The 22,546-nt window shown below is 31.7% G+C and overlaps 2 protein-coding genes across 5 annotated transcripts in view; one reads left to right on the forward strand and one right to left on the reverse strand.

Annotated features, from left to right (window-relative positions):
* Positions 1 to 12,801, forward strand: part of LOC111044389 (transcription elongation factor SPT6) — a 59,797-nt gene extending 46,996 nt beyond the window's left edge. For 3 of the 4 annotated variants that reach the window (XM_039436248.1, XM_039436249.1, XM_039436250.1), the window contains 8 exons: positions 678 to 882; positions 2,397 to 2,708; positions 4,410 to 4,668; positions 5,458 to 5,597; positions 7,144 to 7,511; positions 8,476 to 8,591; positions 9,742 to 9,943; positions 11,891 to 12,792. In XM_039436248.1, the coding sequence (XP_039292182.1) occupies positions 678 to 882; positions 2,397 to 2,708; positions 4,410 to 4,668; positions 5,458 to 5,597; positions 7,144 to 7,511; positions 8,476 to 8,591; positions 9,742 to 9,932 (1,591 nt within the window). In that variant the 3' untranslated portion in view covers positions 9,933 to 9,943; positions 11,891 to 12,792. Of the gene's footprint in view, positions 1 to 677; positions 883 to 2,396; positions 2,709 to 4,409; positions 4,669 to 5,457; positions 5,598 to 7,143; positions 7,512 to 8,475; positions 8,592 to 9,741; positions 9,944 to 11,890 lie in introns of all 4 variants that reach the window. The other variant, XM_039436247.1, reaches the window with a different exon arrangement.
* A 1,272-nt stretch (positions 12,802 to 14,073) lies between these two features.
* Positions 14,074 to 22,056, reverse strand: LOC111044383 (uncharacterized protein PF11_0213). Its single transcript, XM_022329519.2, has 2 exons — positions 21,846 to 22,056; positions 14,074 to 21,263 (listed from the first exon to the last, which is right to left on the reverse strand). Exons 1-2 carry the CDS (start codon positions 21,885 to 21,887, stop codon positions 14,910 to 14,912), a joined length of 6,396 nt encoding a protein of 2,131 aa, XP_022185211.2. The 5' UTR covers positions 21,888 to 22,056; the 3' UTR covers positions 14,074 to 14,909.
* Positions 22,057 to 22,546: the final 490 nt, after the last annotated feature.

Here is a 22,546-nt window from a genome sequence, read left to right on the forward strand (position 1 = left end):
ACTGTCCAAAAGCTGATTAACTGCAATTTCTAATAAATATTTCACCCATAACTTTTCTTCCTTTCTAATACCAACAAAAGTAATAGTCCGAATAGCGGATATTTAGCTTTTCGACAATTCAAATCAAATCAATTTATTTCCCAGAATGTTGCATACAAAATGACAGTTACACTTACTAATAAGGTACATAAGGAAACCCCCTACAAGAAAGACTACAGGTCTATGTGTTGGAGGGAGTTTCTATATTTTTCAAATGTTTTAACATAAACAACACAATTACAATAGATATGAAAAAAAAACATTAAAATACCAAGAGTCTACATTATAGAACAAAATAATCACAATGATTAATATAAAAATAGGGTTAATTTGATTCTGAGCTGTAACAGAAACCGACTAGGTATCTTACTAAAATTATCATCTTTGAAAATTATATATGAAAGAAGGACTAAGGAAAGAGAATCATTTCTTCTCTCTGCAGAAATCAAGGATATGTTTCAAATGAGAATTATTGTAGTTTCATTGTCAAAATAATCGTCTTTCAAATTATTAGTCGATTTTTTCAAACAACGCTTCTAGGGTGCATTCCAAGTGATTACATTTTTCTTGAAGAGATCTTGAACCATCTTGATAATTATTATCCATATTTTTTTATTGATATGTATTGTAATTTTCAGACCTCCAAAGGATCCATTCTACGATCATGAAGCAGAAGCTAAAGACATACAAGTGGAAGAGGAAGCAAAGAAAGTGAAACAAAGACAGACTTACATGAAACGTGTGATTGTTCATCCTGCATTCCATAATATTTCCTACGCTGAAGCAGATAAACTCTTGGCCAATATGGAACAGGGAGAAGTTATCATCAGACCATCTAGTAAGGTAAGCTGATTCTACTAAGAAATTATTTTGTTATTCAAAGTGAAAAAAGGCAAAACAACGTTGTATTTGAGATTGAAATGATAACCTTCATCTCTATATTTATTCTTGGAATACTTGTAAAATGGCACATAACCTTAGATAAAAACTAGAACTAATAAAGTTGCTATGAAATTTGACAACAATTATTGTAGACATATTATTATTATTATTATTATTATTATTATTATATGCTGGGTTGGACCTCCCAACATGAATAAATTTAATCTTGATTTGTGTAACCCTACAATAAACAGTCGTAAGGCCCTTGACGGCTTAAGGCTGTGCAAAGGCTAAAAATAAACTTTCTACTCGTGATATTTTTCAAAGTTTTTCGATTTGTATATCATCAAACTATAAGAATGAAATAGTTTTCTCAGGAAAACATTTTTTCTGATCATTACTTTTTGAGATATGAGCGCCTAAAGTTTAAATTTTTGGGACAGAACATTTCAAATCCGGTAAGAGATAAATCCATGAAATGTAGATGATAGACTCCTCATGGTATTGTTGATCTAGTAAAACAAAAATTTTCTGAGAATATAAATTTTTGAAAAAGTTATCCAATTTACCAAAAATACCCAAAAACAACTAAAAGCTATTTTTGGTTATTTTTAGTAAATTGATTAACTATCTTAAAAATTGATATTTTCAGAAAATTTTTGTTTTACCAGATCAACAATACCATGAAGAATCTATCCTCTAAATCTCATGGATTTATCTCTTACCGAATTTGAAATGTTCTGTCCCAAAAATTTCAACTTTAGGCGCTCATATCTCAAAAAGTAATGATCAGAAAAAAAATGTTTTCCTGGGAAAACTATTTCATTCTTATAGTTTGATGATATACAAATCGAAAAACTTTCAAAAATATCACGAGTAGAAAGTTTATTTTTAGCCTTTGCACAGCCTTAAATTATATAGGTACGAGTACTCAGGTGAGGAGGAACTTCCGTCAGTGACTCACCACCAATAAAAGCCATTAGAATATATTTTTATATGTTCTTCATCAACCATTGAAATATTTTGCTGACAACTGGAATCGCGTGAAAGGAAATCCATTTTCTAACGATATAGTATATGTTGGATGTTGTTGTATTCAACCCGTACTATTCAAGTAACTTATTCACACATGTTTTCTATCTGTGTGTATGATAATTTAAAGGGCTTAGAAAGCTTTCATTTTTTAGTTTACTTGAACAATCTTGTAATTCTCCATTTTTTTCAAGGACATTTCTAAAAATGTCAATTTTATGATACATCAATATAGGTGACATTATATTTTGAAGCTAACCGGTGGTTCGAAACTCACCTAAAATAATAAGACCACATGTCATAGTACAATTAATACCTATGGTGAGGTGGAACTACGCATGAGGATATCACCACCATTAAGAGTAATTCAAGACTTATTTTCACGAAGCTATTTATTTGTCCATGAGAAAAAAGTTTTCTCATAAACTTGTCTATTTTGGCAGGGCTCGGACCACTTGACAGTCACCTGGAAAGTATCGGACGGAATCTATCAACACATCGACGTCCGAGAAGAAGGCAAGGAGAACGTGTTCTCGCTCGGCCAAACTCTTTGGATCGGCGCCGAGGAGTTTGAAGATCTGGATGAAATCATCGCCAGACACGTGAACCCGATGGCTGCCTACGCCCGTGATCTGCTCTCTTTCCGCTACTATCGTGATACGGACGGAGGACAAAGAGAGAGGGCCGAAGAGTTCCTCAAGGATGAGAAAAAGAAAAACGCCTCCAAGATACACTACATAGTTTCCGTATCAAAGGTTTGTACATGTTCTAGTTTTGTATCATTTAGGCCCATCTCAATGTAAACGGAAATTAATCGGCTGTTGGTTTAAACCCGGAACTAAACACATTATAATACCTGCGGTTATACCTTCATGTAATCGTAGATTGACGTTAAAAGTGGATTGTGTATATGGGCCTTCCATTCATGTTATTACTTCATTCTTATTACATCTCGATTTCAATTAGTTGGTGATTTTCTACACATCCTAATTTCAATATGAAATATTGTGTATTTCCTTCATCATTCAAGTCTCTCTTATTGATGATTTTGTTGTAGAGTAATGGATGCAGTAAAGAGTAATTCAATACATATTATATACATATTGTCTTCAGATATGTAACAATTATTGGATTAAAAAGTACTGAATTTCTATGAAAATAGTTTTTGTTTTGAAAATGAGTTGTTACCAGCTACTAGCTTATTTCCAAAGGAATTCTCTGAAGTTGTTCTTAATTGTATCTGGTAAGGAGTGAACCATCTAGTAAAGTTGTTTTAGATAATTTTATTCAAAGATTGTTCTACACTTTAAGAAAAATAATTATATTGTGACCATATAATGATGACAAACACTGCGCAAATCTGAAATGCTCTTTTGAAACTTTATACTAGTGACCATCGACTTTCAGTTTTTGGTTCACAGATTAAAGTCATTTGAGCTAAATGTTTTGAAACAGTATCTGATACTTTGGTTACAATTCAATTACTGTAATAATTTCAATGACAAAATAAGCTTTCTTTGGTCTCCATTAACTTTGTCATTGCAACTACTGCAATAACAAAAGAAAGTAGACTTTTCTTGGTCTCCATTAATTATTTTAACATTAGTTATCATTCGAGTACAATTTGTTATCTTATGAGATTGTTGAATTCTTATCCATTGTATATGGAGTCTTACCTATGGAATACCTAAAATAGCAAATCAGGTGAAAATTTATGTACACTTCATATTTTATTATTCAATTTAATATTTTAAGTTTCTTAAATATTGTAACCATTTAATGATGACAAACACTGCGCAAATCTGAAATGCTCTTTTGAACACTTTTCACTAGTGACCATTGACTTTTAGTTTTTGGTTCACAAATTGAAGTCATTTGAGCTAAATGTTTTGAAACTGTATCTGATAATTTGGTTACATTCAAGTTATTTATCAACTATTTATAGTAAAAATATGGTGAAGAAGTAGGTTATTATTGTTCATCTTGAACTGAATTTATCCAAATTTCAATTGATCGAACAAATTAATACTTATTTTTGATGAATTTCAAATTTAACAAACTGTCATCAATTAGTGTAAATTTTACTCATTATTAATGTATTCAATCAGAAATTACAAAATGAAAAGATAAAACAGGCAGAGTCCTTGATATTCTTTTCCTAAATGTTGTTAAATAAATTTTGCAAAACAGGATTATATACAAGTTTCCACACTTCCATTTTCATAAAAAATATTACTCATTGAATTGATATAGGCTAGTTGATAGTTTTTCGCAGCAAGTCATTTGTTCTAAACTTTAATATATTGTATAGATGTACTTGATTGAACACTTGATTTCTCATATTGTTTCATATGGATTCTTCTCATCCCAATTCACACTATTTCCATTTCATCTCATTGTGTTTTATCAGGATATTTTTCCTTCCACTAACTATTCTTTTTCAAAATGTTTTCCAGTCGTATCCAGGGAAATTCCTGCTGTCGTATTTGCCCCGTATCCGCTGCAAACACGAGTTCGTGACGGTGACACCAGAAGGCTTCCGGTTCAGAGGACAGATGTTCGACAATGTGAACTTGCTGTTCCGGTGGTTCAAGGAGCATTTCAGGGATCCCATACCGGGAGGCATGAGCAACACCCCCAGCACTCCCAGAACTGGCCTTATGACCAACCGGACTACTCCTTTTGTTCCGCATACGCCTAGCATGAATCTGGGTGGTCAGTTCATTTCATTCATTTAATTGTTTTTTATTAGTTCAATTATTCATTCATTCCATCACATGTAATTACAATAATCAAGTAAATGCTCAACAAGCTGATTCTCAAAACTGTCCCTCTTCTAAATTATATTACAGTTCAAATTCAAATGTAGGTTTTAAAATGTCAGTTTCCAAATATCAATTTCAAATCCAAATGTATGTTTCAAAATGTCAGTTTCATTCTTTAAAATAACTATTCATCTATTAACTCACAAACCATGACAATAATTTATTTATTATGAGCAAAACAACTATTTTATCCCAAAACGCATTCGCTGTCGAATTTTCTCTTCATAATAGTGGTTAATAAACTTTAATGTAGTTTTAGTAGGCCATTGTTCCAGAATGAATAGTGGATAGAAATTGTCTTTGAGTTTTATAAATATTTCATGAACATTTTACAAACAATTTATATAATACTAGTGAATTGCTTCTTCGTGTTTGCTCTTGAATAATTCGATACTACCATTAATGTAGGCGTTTTTTATGGAATAGAATAAATTATTTTTATTTCACAAGAAAAAAACAAATATTATACAATAATAGCTCATGTTCATAAAAAATAAACACTCCAGAACAAGTTCTTCAAGTACAATAATTTGCACAAAATCTCTTCTTTTAAAATAGAAAATAAAACTGACTAAGCTTAGAACTTCCTTATTAGACTTGGTAATAACTAGATGAGATTAGAATTTTAGATAATTTATGCTTTATTATAAGATTCTAATATATAACTGTGTTGTTGCAGCTATGAACCCGGATGCAATCCACAGAGTGGCTCAACAGATGCCCAACCATATGCTACACAACCTGACACAGGTCGCCTCCCACACGCCACACTACGCACACACGCCAGGCGGATACACCATACCTACCTATCCCAACACGGTATCTCTTTCATTCTTCCTCTTATCGATAAAAGTTTTATCAAAAGTTGATTAAAATAAGTTGAATATAAACAATGAGTTGATTATACAAGCTGTGTCTTCCAGTATCATTAATAATTTGCAATCGATTTCCATAGATCCGATTCTCTATGTTGAATACTGCATAATGTAAAATATTTACAATAAATGATTATTATTTAACGAAAATCGTAAATAAATGCTGCAAATCACCCCGAAGACTTCTGCTACTGCAGACATTGACAACAGGGTTAACAGCTAGATGGAAATTCGATGAGAACTACTATCCAAAAATTAGTTGCCAGCCCGGGACTTATTTACAATAAAGTCTAAAATAATATTGATAGTTTTAATATGAGAGGAGGCAGGTTGTCTTGCACTAGATAGATCTTGTCTAACTCTAGTCACTAGATAGTTTTCATGGAGGCAGGTTGACTAGCACTCAAAGTGTCTTCTACTGTGACCAAATGAATGATGACAAACACTGCGCAAATCTGAAATGCTTTTGTGAATACTTCATATCAATATTGCCATCAACTTCTTGTTTTTGGTTCAAATTAATGTTTGAAGTCACTCAAGCTACATGTTAAGAAACAGTATCTGATACTTGGTTGCAATGACTAGAAATGGTAGATTGAAAATTTATTTAAAATTACTTGTGAAAAGCTGTTGGTCGACTCAGTCGAATTTTCCAGCCCATTGAAGAGCATCAATTACATATTTTCAAGTGAATTTTATTTTTGTTCTTGTACACTTTGAAAGTCTGAATTTTTATTTATTTATTCACAATGGAGACAACTGGATTCCCCAAATATGTCTCCTTTACAATAAAAATCTTACAAATACAAATGAAAAAAAATGGAAAAATAATAAAATGAAAGATATAATACTTATGCAAAAAGAAATAATACAGATAACAAAAATAGTACCTAACTCAAGAAATACAAAGATTTAAATTTTACAAAGATTTCATTTTTACTGCTCTACCACTTGAAAACTCTTTATAGAGTACTTTAATTTTGAATTAATTAATCATTTCATGTACTGATTTTTTTCGTGTTTTTATTTTTTTCTGTGGCCTTCTACAATAGATTGATGAAATTGCTTGATTAATAACAATAATTGATATAACGTAATATATATTTGTAAAAGTGATATAACATGTTTATTTGGACTTTATCATTTAATCTTAATTCGAGAGATATAAGCAATATTTTGTAAGCACAATATTAATTAAAAATATAAATAATAATTCTCATTTATAGCCTAGAGATGCTCTTTCCCCCAACACAAGCTATGCTTGAAGAGGGATAAAACAATGTTTATAATGTCATCATAATATGTTTAATTTCAATATGTTATGTTTAATGTTAATTTTGATAGATTTTTATTTGTATGAATATTTATTTTGATAGTCATAGATGTGTTTTAATTACACTTTTTGTTATTAAGTTGATGAATGAAATTATTGATTGAAGTAAAATCAATAATGAGAATATTCATTAATTGAATTTTGGTTTGGTTTGCAGCCGTACACACCGTCGGGCCAGACGCCGTTCATGACGCCCTACCACGGCGGCATGTCGTCGATGACACCGCGCTACGGACACCAGACACCGTCGCACCACCAGGGAGGACACCACCAGCACCATGCACAGGGAGGACAGCACCAGCAGCAGCAGCCGGGCACCTTCCTGCACCCGGGCAGCATCACTCCCAGCCTGACACCACGTGGTGGAGGTGGTGGTGTTGGTGGTAGTGGGGGCGATGCGCCCACCGACCCCATGGACTGGCGCAAGCGCGCCGAGGAGTGGGCGCGGCAGAAAGCCAGTCAGCAGCAGCCGCCGGGCGCACAAACGCCGCGATCGCAGGACGGACGCAGTACACCGCGCTCTGGGTCAGTAGCAATAATAATGTGATAATGTGTAAATATTGGTCAATAATAAATAAACAGTACCTGACCATTACATAATATTCATTATAATTGTTTTCTCCGACACGAAGATGTGTCAGGAAACACTAATTTTTCTCCATAGAATTCGTCCAGCCTATAAAGTGTGTCTTCTACCAGCCTATCATGCATCTTTTCCTTGAATACAGTATATTGAGAGGCACAGTTTGGAGTTCAAGTGGTAATTTATTGAATATTTTTTGCCAACAATCTCAAAACTGCTCAATGACTTTGACAATCTCTTATGTTGAATATTGTGTGGCGCCAAGTTCAAATCTATACTATCAACAACAACTTGGAAATAATGTGCCAAAAATAAAATTATTCGAAATTCACAGTATTTTTAATTACTACTCCTTTTTCTATTGTATTTGTGAAAGTATTGTAATATGAGAATAGTCATTCTGTTCGAGAAAATTACAGATGTAAATGAAAACAATCAATTGTATTTGAGAAGTTATTACAGTACATTTAATTAATGTAAAAGGTAATGTAACTTTTTTGATAGATTGGATAATATTCAAGTAGTATTCGCAAATATGTATAACTTACAACTCGACTAAACCCTTGTTTTGAAACGACTATTCATTTCATTAATTGATTCTATTTCACTCTGAATTGAGCCTATTAGAATATCTCTTATTTTTCATTAAAAAGTCTACCAATAGCTTTTCGAGCTGTTCAAAAGTTCATTAATTCACATTTCTAAACCAGATTGGTTTATAATTTTGTATAAAGCATGTATTCACTGGCAAATTGATGATCTCAGTCATGAGATGCAGTAATAAAGAGAATTACATACTAAGAAAATGCACTAAGAAGTTTGACTTTTTCTAAATTAATTGAAAAACAATATTTAAAACAATTCTTTGATATGTAATAATATAATTATTGTTAATTTTTTTTTCAGTGGCACTACACCAAGGTACGATAGTCGAGATAGTCGCTCAGGCCATAGCAACAGAATGAGTCACCACAGATCACCCAGAACGCCTTCGTTCAAGCCACCTCATGCAGCCAATAACAGTGAGTGCTATCGATTCATTTACAGCTTTATTGTATAGTATTGTGGAGAGTTTAGAAATAAGGGGTTTAGAAAGTGCTATGGATTAATGAGTATTATTTCACATTCAATTACAATCAGTACATTTACCTGGTATTACTGACTGTTATATTCTATGTTTGTGCTTCAATCAAGTTACGGGTCTAATCAATTGGAATATTTCGTATTTACATCCCTTGTTGCTCAGTTTTTCGTTTTCACCGCCTTCTAAAGTACATAGCTGTGATTCAAGTTATCCCGGTATATCATTTATTTATTTATTTATTATTGTATTAAATACTATAATCATAATACAATTATGAAATTGGAGGAAAAACTAGGCTAAGCCTGTACTATTTCTCTCTCCAGAAATTTTGATAAAATGTTAATGTTGTCCAAAAGATAAGGTTATATAATCACACATTGCTTCGTCACTTGATTTTTGGTCCAGAAATGATGATTTAGAATTTTGAAGGTTGATTTTATACTCTAAATGAATCACAGAATGTATCATCACAATAAATTAAAAACTTTAGAAATATTGCACTTATTTAAAAAATTTGAATACAAAATCAAAAACCTACTCAAGATCAGATCCAATATTGATTGTTGATACTTGTTAATAATATATCTATCTTGTTAATGATATTCTATCTAAAACATATTTTATTCGTCAACAAAATACATCTTTTGAAAATTCAATTCTACATTTTCATTATTTAGATTGAATATTTTTAATCTAACTAGTTTCCAATCTATAATAATTAGTAATTATATTAACTAATATAATTAATATATTAGTTGATTATATTTGTTCATAGCGTACAAACGATTTGGCGGAGGAGGTGGAGGAGGATAGAGCTATTTGCTTTGACCAATGACAGACAAGGAAGCTAACCAATGTTAATCTAATCTAAATTAGGCTCAGCCAAGTTTTCCTTTATGGTGGTCATAATTATATTATGATTATAGTGTTTTGTACAATAAATAAATAAATGAATGTTGAATTAAGTTTTGACCTAATAACTAATAACATGAATCTCACTATAGAGGTATTGAATTAAATCAATACAGTATTATGCCATTTTATTCGGAATTTGGCATTAATATTATTGTCGTTTGGTTTTGTCGCAGATTACGACATGAGCTCGCCGCGAGTGGCAGGCCGCTACGACCCACAGCAGCAGCAGCAGTTGGGATACAACAGCAAGTCACCTCGCTACACGCAGTCGCCGGCACCATCCACACCCCGCACCATCAACTCACCCCGCTCCATGGTCGAAAGCTCTCTCGGCGACGCCACGCCGCTCTACGATGAAAACTAAAAATGTAATAGGTCAGTTGCAGAACAACCCTAGCTCAAATTATTGCTAATAAAGTATTTTATAGGGCTACTTGAATTGTTAATTGATATGGAAATAATTACATACCTAGTACCTTTTTTCAAAACCACTTACAACCTTTACCTAGTAACCTTTTTATAAACACTTACAACTAGTTTTGGCTTTCAATCCAAAATCTTGAAAATGATAAATAAATAATAATACTGAGGGTGATGCCCATATAAGCTCTTAGGCTTGTGCGTGGGTAATGAATGAGAGGGATGATGATGATGAGAGATGACGACTACTTTTTAGGTAGTCGAGACTCACGGTTTATCGTCTCCTCCGAAAGAGGCCGTATCCATGTGACTGTGATGTGGTCATCAACTTTTGCCCTTGTAAAGATTCGAACTCGGGTTCTCTTGATTATCAGACCGGCGCGTTATCACTTACTCCAACGAGCCACCGAAACTAGTTGTGTTTTGTGTTTATATAAAAAAGTTTTGAAAAAGGGTACTATGTATTTATTTCCATATTATTTATCAAATTATTACACTTGTTGAGACATAATGTTTTCTTGCAAAATTATTTTATTAATTTGTACATTCTATATCTTATTCTAAAATTGTTTATTAATAAACGGAAGAGTTCGATAATACATTTCCGGGATACGAAATACATTGGCGCATCACTGACTGACTGAAATTTTGTATAAAGATTCTGAATTTACCGAGGATGGTTATAAGCATATTTAGTGCTTTCCTTGCCCTACCTATTACATAGGTAAATTATAGCTCTACAAAAAATTTAAGGTACCCCAATTTCAAGTTTTCAATACGTTTCAAAGTCATCTGATTCCAAGAACTTTTTTTTTGTAGATCTTCAAGTAAATTTCATAGAATAACACTTTTTCTGAATGGAGCTATAAAACACTCATCCTGGAGGGTTGATGATTGACTGAGGATTACACCTGCTCGTTGGTTACAATTTGAATAAATAACTTACCTTATTCACTGGTCGAATCAAATTATTGCAGTTGTTGAAGAATAGTGTATCTACTAAGACTACTGAGTAGTGTATCTACTAAGACTACTGAGAAAATACGTCGACTACGAAAGCTGAGTAAGGAATAAGGCCCTTCAATACTGTTCAAATTTGAATTATTGGAAGAAGCAAGAATGGAGTTGTTGGAATAAGCTTTAGCCATAACCTGTTCTCTTAAGAATCAAGAGAAATGTAGAAATTGTTCATAAAGTAAACTAGCAGTATCAAGATGGAAATTACTGAGATATTGCACTTATTCAAATCAAATGCTAATGAAATTTCATTATGAAAATTCAATGAATTAAAAAAATTAATGAATTTTATTTGTATTTTCGTTTATTAATAATTATTAGCAGTGATTAAATTTGAGTACTATGATACTTGAAAATGCTCCCTGTAGTGAATTAACTGAAAAATCATTCGAAAATGATGACTGCTAGGCATTCCGTGATATATTGATTGTTCGTCATTGATTTATCAGAACGAAGATTTCTATTGAAAATTATAAATGCGTAATGTCAAACAAAGAAGATAATTCATTCTGTTTTTTCGTTTGATTTTGTAGATGTTTTAATCATTTTAGTTGTTAGTTTCATCATACTTTCTTCCAGAAAGTAATAAGGAATCACGTTAAACTTGATGTAATAATGTTACCCTGTAAATTGTAGAATAAACTGTCACTAACAAACAAAACTGTTCTCAGAAAGGGAATTCTCCAGTTTTGTTCAAGCCTTATTATAACATGAAAGTACAAACACCAATTCAGATTAATATTGTGTTGATGAATTGATATCGATTTTGAACAAACGAGAATACTATGTTACTTTGTGAATGTATACTTTACATTTTTCAAAGTTAATCTTATATTATTATTTGACTGTTATATCTTATTTGACTGACTGTTATTTCTTTTGCAGAAATAGGTTGCGACATCAACGGATTTACTTCTATTGTGATGGAAGTTGAAAATGAGCATGTTATAGAATTATGGTTCGATTAGTTTCAAATTATTTAATTAGGACTTATTTATTAATAAATTTCATCAACGTTTTTCTATTTTAATAAGTTTGTAGTATAGTGTTTTATCGTTTGGTGGAGTTCTTATAATAATTTTTTGTTCAAGTCAATTCGACGAGTAATATTTTACTTTTGAATTCATCATTGTGTCAATCCAAGTGCTAATTGAAGTGAATAAACGTTTAAGTAACTGATATTTGGTTATTCATAGGTTATTAATATTATGGCTGGTCAAAAATTAGAATTTTTATATTTTGAATAAAAGCATTGACTGATATTTTGAAGAATTCTTAGTAGCATTATAATGTCTACGAAATCATATACCATGTGTGAAGTCCTTAAAGTATCAGTTGTAATAAAATATCGTGCTTTCAACATTTTTAACTGTTGAATTAATAATTTATATGAGTAAATATTATCCTATTGATAATCATTTTTATAATCACTGCTATTCGTTCAAGAATTCGCCATTCTTTTAACAGAACTCATGAATAATACTGTATTCAGCATTTGATCAACAAACAAAAATATTTTCTAGAAAATCTTGAATTTCTTATTTTTTAAGAATGCGATATTTTAATGAATCATTGAATCAATAATCTAAATAGTAAATGCCAAAACATCACGTGCTTTCGCAGATTATTCCCTTCTTTTAATCTGCAATAAATAATTAAATAATATTATATATTATAAAAATGAGCATCCGTTTTTAGAAAGAATTTTAGAGTAAATATATTATGTACTCCTGTGTACATAGCCATGTAACACATGCAATTACTGTCAGAAATAAATTATATTGAAATAGTATTTATTCATTTTATCACTTATTGTGAATCCATCTTCTTTAGACTTAGTTGGATTTCTAATGTGGTTGTAAATTACAAGTTGGAAGAAAACATTTCACAAGGCTTCTGAATCAATTGGACAGTGTTTTTGGCATCATCAGATAAAACGTGCATTACACTTTGTACAATTTAGTAGTTCAGTTAATATTTATAATTAAAGTTCTACAATTATAACATATAAAAAATAGTCCTATCTACACCTAATAAAGCTGGATTCTCACACAACAGTGAAAATATAATTCGCATAAGTTGTAATGGAATTAATAATACTCGCTCGGCCGGATTGAATGGGAATAGTGATCATACTATAGATGGAATAGTATAGTCAGCCATGGAATGGTCCAATTAGAACTGATGTGAACCTATGTCACACTGATTTGACTGAGGGAACCCAGCTTTAAGGGTATTTTCATTTTCATTTATTGGTTATATATTTTCTTTGATAATGCAAAACTCAATGGTTAAAACACAACCAATTGGGTAAATTATGTACTATATAACTGGGGGTGAAATTACTTTTATGCTTTCACTTTGGCCAGCCATTCATGTTTCCGCATACAAACGAGGGTTAACTGTACAGTCATTCCTCTCGAGTTCACCTGTACTGGCTAGGTCTCGCTGATTCTATAGTAAAGTTTGATACAAACGCTCTGGTCTCCATCCCATATAACCTGTCCAGGTAAACAGTAATGTGAATGAACTTACATTATCGGTAGTCCCTCTTAAAGTTGATAACATTAGGTTACACACCATAGAGAAAATGTAGAATATTATGCTAATTTTCTCTATGGTTACACTTCAGTTACATTATTGTACTTTGTTTGACAGTACATATTATACTAAAATTGGTTGAATTTGCCTTTTTACGACAACGACTGCATTATTTTGGGTTGAGAAGTAACAAACATGTGCTGAAATTCTGAATATATAGTCTCCATCTCTAATATTAGTATTTATAAACTACTCTTGAAGCTTTCTGCCATTCCAGGAAACAATCAGAACAATTTTAGCAGCCGTTTTAAAAAAATTTATTGGTTCTCAATGCGAGTTTGGCAAAGAAAGTTCATATATCGTTTCGGATATCATATATACGGATTCAAAGTACTGTGACTTTGTGACAATCGTCATTGATAATAATTGTCATTTATTTGTTCATTCACGAAATCTTCCAACTCCCAATTCCACTACTTTTACGTTACTTGAGTGTAAATGGGTTCAAATGATTTGGCAACTGTCAAGTATTGTATCTTTATTGGTATATTTTCTACATGTTGCCCAAGTTGTATATGATTTTAAAAAACTTGAATCTTCAGTGCTATTAATGAAAACTGCCTAATTCTATTGCAAATTCTCAAGAAAATCGGATTCATCCATAAATCTAACAGCATTTTCAAGAATAGAAACTGTCGAATTAAGTGGAGTTGACTGATTAAAGTAAGTTTTCTCGTTAATACTCATCAACCTCTCTTTTAAAGTTGGTAACTTACTAAAATAGAATGAGATTTTTGAGTTAGGAAATTTTAGGGTCATATGCACTATCTACTTTTAACGTTAAACCACGTGTACTCGTAGATATGAATGCATTTATAATATAATGTGTTTCATACGGTGTTTAAACAAACAGTTGGCATTATTTCTCCGTTCAAACCGAGCATCTGCATACGGGCCTAAGTCAACGAAATGCATGCGATAGTTTATTCGATATACATAATATATTTATTTATCATAGATTTAAATAGAACAAAAAGATTTCTAACAAATCAAATTTTAATAAAAAAACACCACAATGTCACACATACAAAACAAATACAATTCAATTTTTCTGGAATTCATTACTTCTGACTGAATAACAATTCTATAGAAAAAGTAATGTATGTAAAACTATTATCTGGTATCATCTTCTTTTCTATTTATTTCTTGTTTGATCACGGGAAAATGATTTCTTTTCTACTATTCCAACTTCTAATGTCTATTTCAACTTCTCCTATAATTTTCTTATCGATTTATATAATATCTTCTTGTACTATCTTGGTAAAGCCTGATGTTTTTCTGTTTCCGGAAAAGTCGTTTCATTTCAAGCGTAATATCTATCATTTTCATTTTTAATGTCATTTTTGAACTCATCCCGATCACAGCTTCCATCCACTTGTGTTTTGTGAAGCATTTCGTCAACCACACTTCTTGTGCAGAGCTGCTTCAGTACTTTTCTCACATGTTCCGGGTTCAACTGCTTTTTCAGAGAACCTGCGAAAATCGTTGAAGAATGACGAACATTCATAGAGTTTTCCATCGAATGATTTGTGAATCGGTTACACTCTCCAATTTGCTGCTTGTCTGTTGCCACAGTTTCTTCTTCTGGTATTTTGGAAAGCTGAGTGATGAACGAAGGATGTTTGTACTTGTAGAATCTGTCTACAATTCTGTTACTCCTTGTTGGCTCACATTCATCCAATTTAGAGCAAAAATTGAAATTATTACCTGTTGGCGAAATATTAGAATCTTTTGAGTAGATCTGTTCCATTGCACCCTGTCCAAATGCAAATATTCCTGTACCATAATCTTTGATTTCATGCTCTTTCATAGCATTTGATCCACATTTTTGCAAAGGAATTCGTTTGTTTTCATCTTCTTCAATATATAAATGCATTTCTCCATATTTTTCACTATTATCCAATCGGTTTAAACGTTTAAACTGGCGATCTAACTTTAATTTGTTGTAATTTCCCTTGAATATATGAAGCGATGCCAGGCTGCTGATTATGGAATCATTTATATCACGCAGCATCATCCTCTGTTCTCCATAATCAATATTAGTTCTTCCATCTTCAGTATCATGGTGCTTATTTTCAACATTTTTCATTAAGGAACCAATTAATCCTTCCAAATCATTCAAAACCTTATGTAATCGATCAAGCTTTGCTAATTCAACAGTTCTGTGTACTTCATGGTCTATTATTTTTGATTTTCCTCTAGTTTGTTCTACATCTCTATCTGACTCTCTAGAATTTGTTTTATATGAATAGTTTTCTTCTCTTACAATCCCTTGTCCTTGTTTTCTTGAATTTCTATGAATCCCTTTTGGTGCTTCTAGAAGATTGTTTTCCTTATCAATTTTACTATTCACAAAAATTTCAGAGTAGATGTAATCATAATTATCTGCATGATCATTGACAATTTTGCCAAAGCCTTCGTTACTGACAGTACTTTTTAACAAAGGACTTCCATAATATGCATTCACATCTTCATTAAGATTTGAAACACGTTTTTCCTGTTTTGATTTCGAAAGTTCATTTTTTCTAATCTTTCTTGTAGTAATATAGTCTCCTGATCCTCTACCATACTTGGAATGAATATTGACATTATTGCTGACCTTTCTATATAAATCGTTTATGTTAGATTTTTCTTTCTTAGATAACCTGCTGTTTTCACCTACAATATCTCTACAATCATCTGCAAGTGTATCTTCATTATGTTCACTTGAATTCCTATTTTTAAATATCATTGTATTTATTTTTGGCAGTGTTTCCATTAAATGATTGTCTCTTTGATACATTTTTGATTGTTCATCATCTTCAGGAGTCACACCACTAGCGTTGTTTCGACCAACCATTTCTCCTTTCTTGTAAACGTCTCCATAAACACAATCCCCACCACCTCTGAGACTATCTTCAAACCGATTGCAACAAATTCGTGTACCATTGAATTCCAAATTATTGGCAGCAGTAGAAAACCATGTACTTTTCATATTTGATTTGTTTGCGTCTGCAATTAGCGATTTGCTTTGATTTTGTACTTGAACTTCGTCAAATGTTTCCCCTAAATTTGCTATTTCTCTTGACGACTTGCCACTTATTTTTGATGGATTAATTTCTTCATGAACCAAATAATCTTGATTGAAGTTTTGAATAATTGCTAATTCGTGAGGCTTGGTTTGAATTGCTTTATTAATGAAAGTGATCTCACCTGTTAGTTCATCTTCACCTTGAGAAATTACAGATTCTGAATGGGTTATCATTTTTTGTTCAACTGTTGAAAGATTATTTGTTATTTTTGGTATAGTTTGAACTTGATTCGTGGATAGTTTGATTCTTGGTATAGTATTATTGATGGTCCAGGAAGTCTGTTGATTATCGACTTCTTGTCCCTCCCATCCAAAATTATTTGAGGTTTTAGGAATATGTCGGAGCAGAGCAACGGATTCCGTAATTTTATTATTTAGAACATCTGCAAAAACGTCAATTTTCATCTTCTTTGAATGTCTTTCAAATCCTTTCGTTTTTTCATGACTCTCTACTATGTCTTTCTTCAAACTATTATTGCAGGATATATCATTCAAATTTATCTTTTCATTGTTCTCTTCAATAATCTGTAAACGTGTCTCATCTCTGATTGGTATTTTATCAAAGGCTAATTCTATTCTAGCTTTGTTTTGTTTTTTGTCGTTAAAATTATAATCTCCCACTACTCCTTCTCCCTGCAGTTCTGTTTTATTGTTTATAAGATTCCCTTTTGTTTTCCTGGTATTTTCTAATCCAGATATGGCACTGTACTTTGTGAGATCAGGAAGTTTGAAGTTATCCATGATTCTCGAAAAATCATGGTCAAAATAAGGTCTCATATTACTTGGCAGAATAATTCCCTGTGAAATGGATGAAACATTTGCGTTTTCAACCTCTTTTTTGTTTCGAGGTTCATCATTGATGTTGAATTTGTTTTTGTCAGTTTTATTCTGAAGGCTGTCTCTACTGGGTAATTGCTTGTGCAAATTGATTGTTTTCGGATAGATTTCATCCAATGAACCATTTTTGTTTGTTAATTCTACGATTGGTTGAGTCAACCAATTGGTATTATTTATTTTTAATTGTTCAAGCTTAGTTACCAAATCACTGAATTTTCGTGTTATTTTTATGTCTTGGGCTTTTTCAGTTGCAGTTGTTTCTTTTTTGAGCGTATTAATTTCTGGGTCAAGTACAGAGTCGAACCGACACTTGTAATCGAATTCATTCTTGAAATATTTTTTACTTTGACTAATATTCTTAGGTCCAATATTATGAGTTGGAGTCCTCTCATCTCTGAGATTGTTCGTTTTAAAGTCTGGTGGAATGTCAAAAATATTATTCTCATCAAAATTATTAAAGTATTTTTCACTTTGTTTGATATTATTGTGCTCAACTTGAATAAACTCATTATTTTGAGAATGCAATTCCAAGTGCGGTTGAAATTCGAAATTATTTTGAAATTCATTCTCAAAATATTTAGTATTTTGATTAGGATTTCTGTTTTCGATATTTAGAATTTGATTTTCTTTATTTTGGATAGAATGCCATATCTGCGGTGGCAAAACTTCAAACCCTTCATTCCTATCGAATCCTTTTTGAAGAGATTGTGTATCTTGATGATTGTTCGTGGGTTTAGTAGTATTTCCAGCTAAAGTTTTCTTCTTAATCAAGTTATCCTTTTCCAACTCCGGTCGAAAGTCAAAACGACACTTTGAAATGAATTCGTTCTCAAGAAATTTTTCAGTTTTGGGATAATTCTTTGATATATTCTCCAAGTTTCCATCCAATGAAACTAACTCAGTCGAACCATTTGGCATAAAGTATTTTTCATTAAGTGGTAATTTCGAATCTGAATCATTTTCAAGGGTTTTGATAGGAAACTCATCAAGTGATCTACTAGGAAAAATATCTTCATTTTTCACGCTATTTAATTTCGAACAATTGAAATCTACAGGTTTATATTCATTTTGTAAGAAGTCTAGTTTTTCCTGAAAGGAAGAGAAAAACTCTAAAAATTGTTTTTTATCAATTTCATCTGTATTCTCCAATAATGTTTTCCCACCTTTCAGGTCTTTTGATGCTTCAATATTATTCTCTTTATTTTTGTTGAGATGTTCAACTTTCAACTTTTCTGTACTGAGAGGGATTAGGAAAACGTCATCAATCCCTTTCAAACTAGTAACTGCTGCATCTTTGAATTCGCTGAAATTAGAAACTTTCATTAAGGATGTCTCTTCATTGTTATTTATATCTGTACCTTTCTCCTGGATAACATTATTAGATTGGGTATGGGTATGGTGATTTGAAGACTCATGTTTGCTCAACAGTAAGCTTTGCATGTACTTGATTGACTTAGTTTTCTTTTCCAATTGAGAGTTAGTTTTCTTTTTTGGGGAGGTGCTCAAATTTTTCTTTAATGCATTCGAATGTGATTGCTTTCCATGATTGATTTTTGCCGGTTGATCACAGCCGAGTATTCTACTAATTGAGAATCGCTTATTTGAACCCCTTAAGGCACTTCTGAACTCAGGGTAGTCTCCTATTCTATGACTTTCAGAAAAATTCATTTCAACGCCCTTAATCTTTCTCTTCAGGCCTGAATCAACTTTGGGAGAACTTTCATTTTTCCTGAATACATTTTTTGAAAATAGTTTATTTTCATTGACCATTATATAGCTCGAATGATTGGTCTCATTGTCGACCTCAGAAGTGTTTGTTTCATTCTCGCCTTCGTTGTTACGATAAGTTTTTGAAACCGGACGATTGTTGATTCTTGAATTCTCACTAAAAGTGGAGCCTGCTTCAATCACATTTCTATTTTCTGAGATTTCTTCTAAACCGCTGTTTGATTTGAATGATTCCAATTTCTTTTCAGTGTTTTGTATATTCATTATTTCGATCTGATTCAAAATATTTGATGAATCAGTATTTATCATCATATCTTCTGAATGTATAAGTTTAGATTTGAATTCCTCGTGTACATTTTTCCCCGCATCTATGAATTTGGCTACATTTGCTTCACTCTCCTTCAAAACATTACTATTCTTCAGATTTTCCACAATCTCTGAATCAACCGGAGTTGATAGCATCAAAGCATTATCAATCAAATCTATTGAAAGATAATTGCCTTTCAATTTCCTGTATGAGTTTATTATATCATCGGGGAAATTTCCTAACTCAGAATCTTCACTATTTTTTGGAACATGATTTTTATCATCTTTCAATACCTCCTCAGATTCTTTCCAAAACATTTCTTTATCCGTTTGAGTATTGTAGCCGACTTCTCGTGAAATACTATCATACATGTCAATCTCAAAAAGTGTTTTCTTCTCATCACCTTTATTCTTGACTTCATAATCCTTGAATCCGTCTCCAGTTTCTGAACTTCCTCTACTCAACTTCACTAACTCTTCTTCCACACATCTCAATTTCCCTATTATATCCACATCATTCTTCATAATTGATTGGAGATCATTTGTGTCATGCAATGATTTTCTCATAGATCGTTCTTGTATGCTGGACTGCAGCTTCATTCTATTCCTATAAGTTTCACCAAGAATATCTTCTTCTCTCTGAATCTCATCGAAATTCTTATCAGAAATGAATGGACCATTCCTATTTTTCAAAATATCTCTGTTGAAACTCAATTTTACTTCGGTTTCATTCTCTCTTTCTTTATTCTTCCGTGAAAATTTGAGAAAATTATTATTTTTTGCCAGGACATCGTCGTGGTGCCTAGAAATGGGTACCTTGTGTTCATTTTTACCAGCACTTATGTTCAAATTTTTGTTTTTTGTAGTTGCACCGTTACAACTCTCTTGTGAGTATTTGCTAAAATAATCACTCAACGCTGGTACTCCTTCTTGAAACTTTGTGAAATAGAATGCCATAAGGGATTCTAACCTTTTTCTATCAGGCCTCTCAAATATATATTTAGCTGGTGATACTGAAAAGTTGAGAATATTTCCAGTATATGTGTCAACTTTTTCTTGTTTTAGTACCGGTACACTTTTATTGATAGAATCATCTTTTTGATACTGACTAGTGCCAATTCTCTTCAAATTTTGGCGGTTTTGAAGAAAATTCAAGTGTCTTGCCAAGTAAGACTTCATCGTCGGAATACCTTTTCTGTACTTTGATGTGAAAATATTAATTTTGGACCTTAGTGCTTGACGAAAATTACGTTGACCCATCAATACTCTTTTAGAAATTTCATGAATATGACTCCATGCTATTAATCTAAAGTGTTTCGAATTGTAGAACGCTACTATAACTCCAGGTAAATCATGAAGAAAACGGATTTTTCTAGAAGCTTTTCTTGGTCTCACATACTTTTCTCTCAAAGATAAACGTCTGTAACATCTTGGACTGTCTCTCAAAATATATGAAAGTATCTTTCTCATTAACAGTTCTTCTCTTCTAATAAATTGAAGCTGTACTATTTTGGCCAAACTAATATCAGGCTTTGCATTTCTCCATTCCTTGATTTTGTGATTGAGAACTTCCCTACTTTCACTGTGCTCTGTACTCATAAGATGCATTTGTTGACTCTTTAGACTCAAATTTTTGTCCCCAACCAAAAGTGATTTTTTGGGGCTTGAGTTAAGATTTTGGAATTGAAAACATCGTCTACAGATAGTTTGCTTCATCTGAAAAAACAATAGTAGAATTCATGTTTATTCATTGTATTATTTAAATATTCCTTATGAAATGAAAAATTTAAAAAACTATCAAAATGAAAGAACGGAAGATGAGCTTTTCAATGAAAAAACTAAGAGTAAGGCAATTATTGAATCTTATAGCAATAATATTTTGCTTTGACTGCTGGGTTTACCATTTCTACAAATACATGATAAATTAATTATGTAATATATATTTTATATTCAACGTTAATTTAAAAAAGCTATTACTCTTTAAAAAAATAACCAAAACGTTTTGAACTTTAAGAAAAATTAACTGTTAATAAGAAAAATCTCAGTTTTTGGTACGGTTCGTATAACAGAAAGGAGAGTTTTTTAAGCTTTGTGAAGTAAATTGTCACTATGCTACAACTTATCTGAATTAGGCTATCTTGTGCTAAAAATTGTGGACGATTTATTACCAAGTAATATGTAATAAACCTATGTAAACACGGATGACTAGGTCTATTATATGCAATATTTTATTGGTTCAATATCTTGGACAATGTTTAATTTAACATGAAAATTAAATAGTTTAAGATAATCTCTTACCTGGAAATTTACAAAATAAAAGTAGATATTTCTTCTGTACATTCTACTGTAAGTTATTCATTTGAAATTTACTTTGAATACTATCTTTGACTAAAACTTGAGCAAGTGTTTTATAATAAATTCATCACTGTAAATTTTTCTTTTGGAAAGTGTTAGCTTTTGTGCTAATTATAATTATGTATAGCTAGCTACCCAAACATTGAAACAAAATACAAAGTAATAAACAGCTGACAAATTATTTATGAAACAGCTGACAAATTATGTATGAAAAATTGAATTTTTTTTCTATTGTGAATAAAAGTTGGTTCAGTCAGGACCTCCTAAATAGGAGGTATTTAGGAGGTCCTGGTTCAGTCGATAAATCTCACGCAAGGTAAAAAGGTCGAAAATAAAATAACGTAAAAATAGAATAAATAATTAAAAAAGGTATATAGCAGATATGTACATTATGCATTTTCCACCCCAAGAATCTAGAATATTATTCCTTGTATTCTAGATTTTTTGCTTTCCACCCCTCCACAAATGGCATACTGATATATTCTACTCACCTTGAGAATGTGAATTTTTTATGTGAATGTATTTTAAACACTGTATTCAGTTGAAAATACAAAAAAAATATGAATGAATATTATTCTCATAGAACTTTTACTTCATAGAACATTGACAGCTCATAGAATCAACGTAATTAAAATGCCTGTATT

Source organism: Nilaparvata lugens, chromosome 10 (assembly GCF_014356525.2).
Source record: "Nilaparvata lugens isolate BPH chromosome 10, ASM1435652v1, whole genome shotgun sequence".
NCBI lineage: Eukaryota > Metazoa > Arthropoda > Insecta > Hemiptera > Delphacidae > Nilaparvata > Nilaparvata lugens.

Coding starts and splice junctions, on each gene's coding strand:
- LOC111044383 (XM_022329519.2), bottom strand. CDS start 21,887: ATGTACAGAAGAAATATCTACTTTTATTTTGTAAATTTCCAG. Junction 21,264..21,845: donor TTTATTTTGTAAATTTCCAG/GTAAGAGATTAT, acceptor TTGTTTTTTCAG/ATGAAGCAAACTATCTGTAG.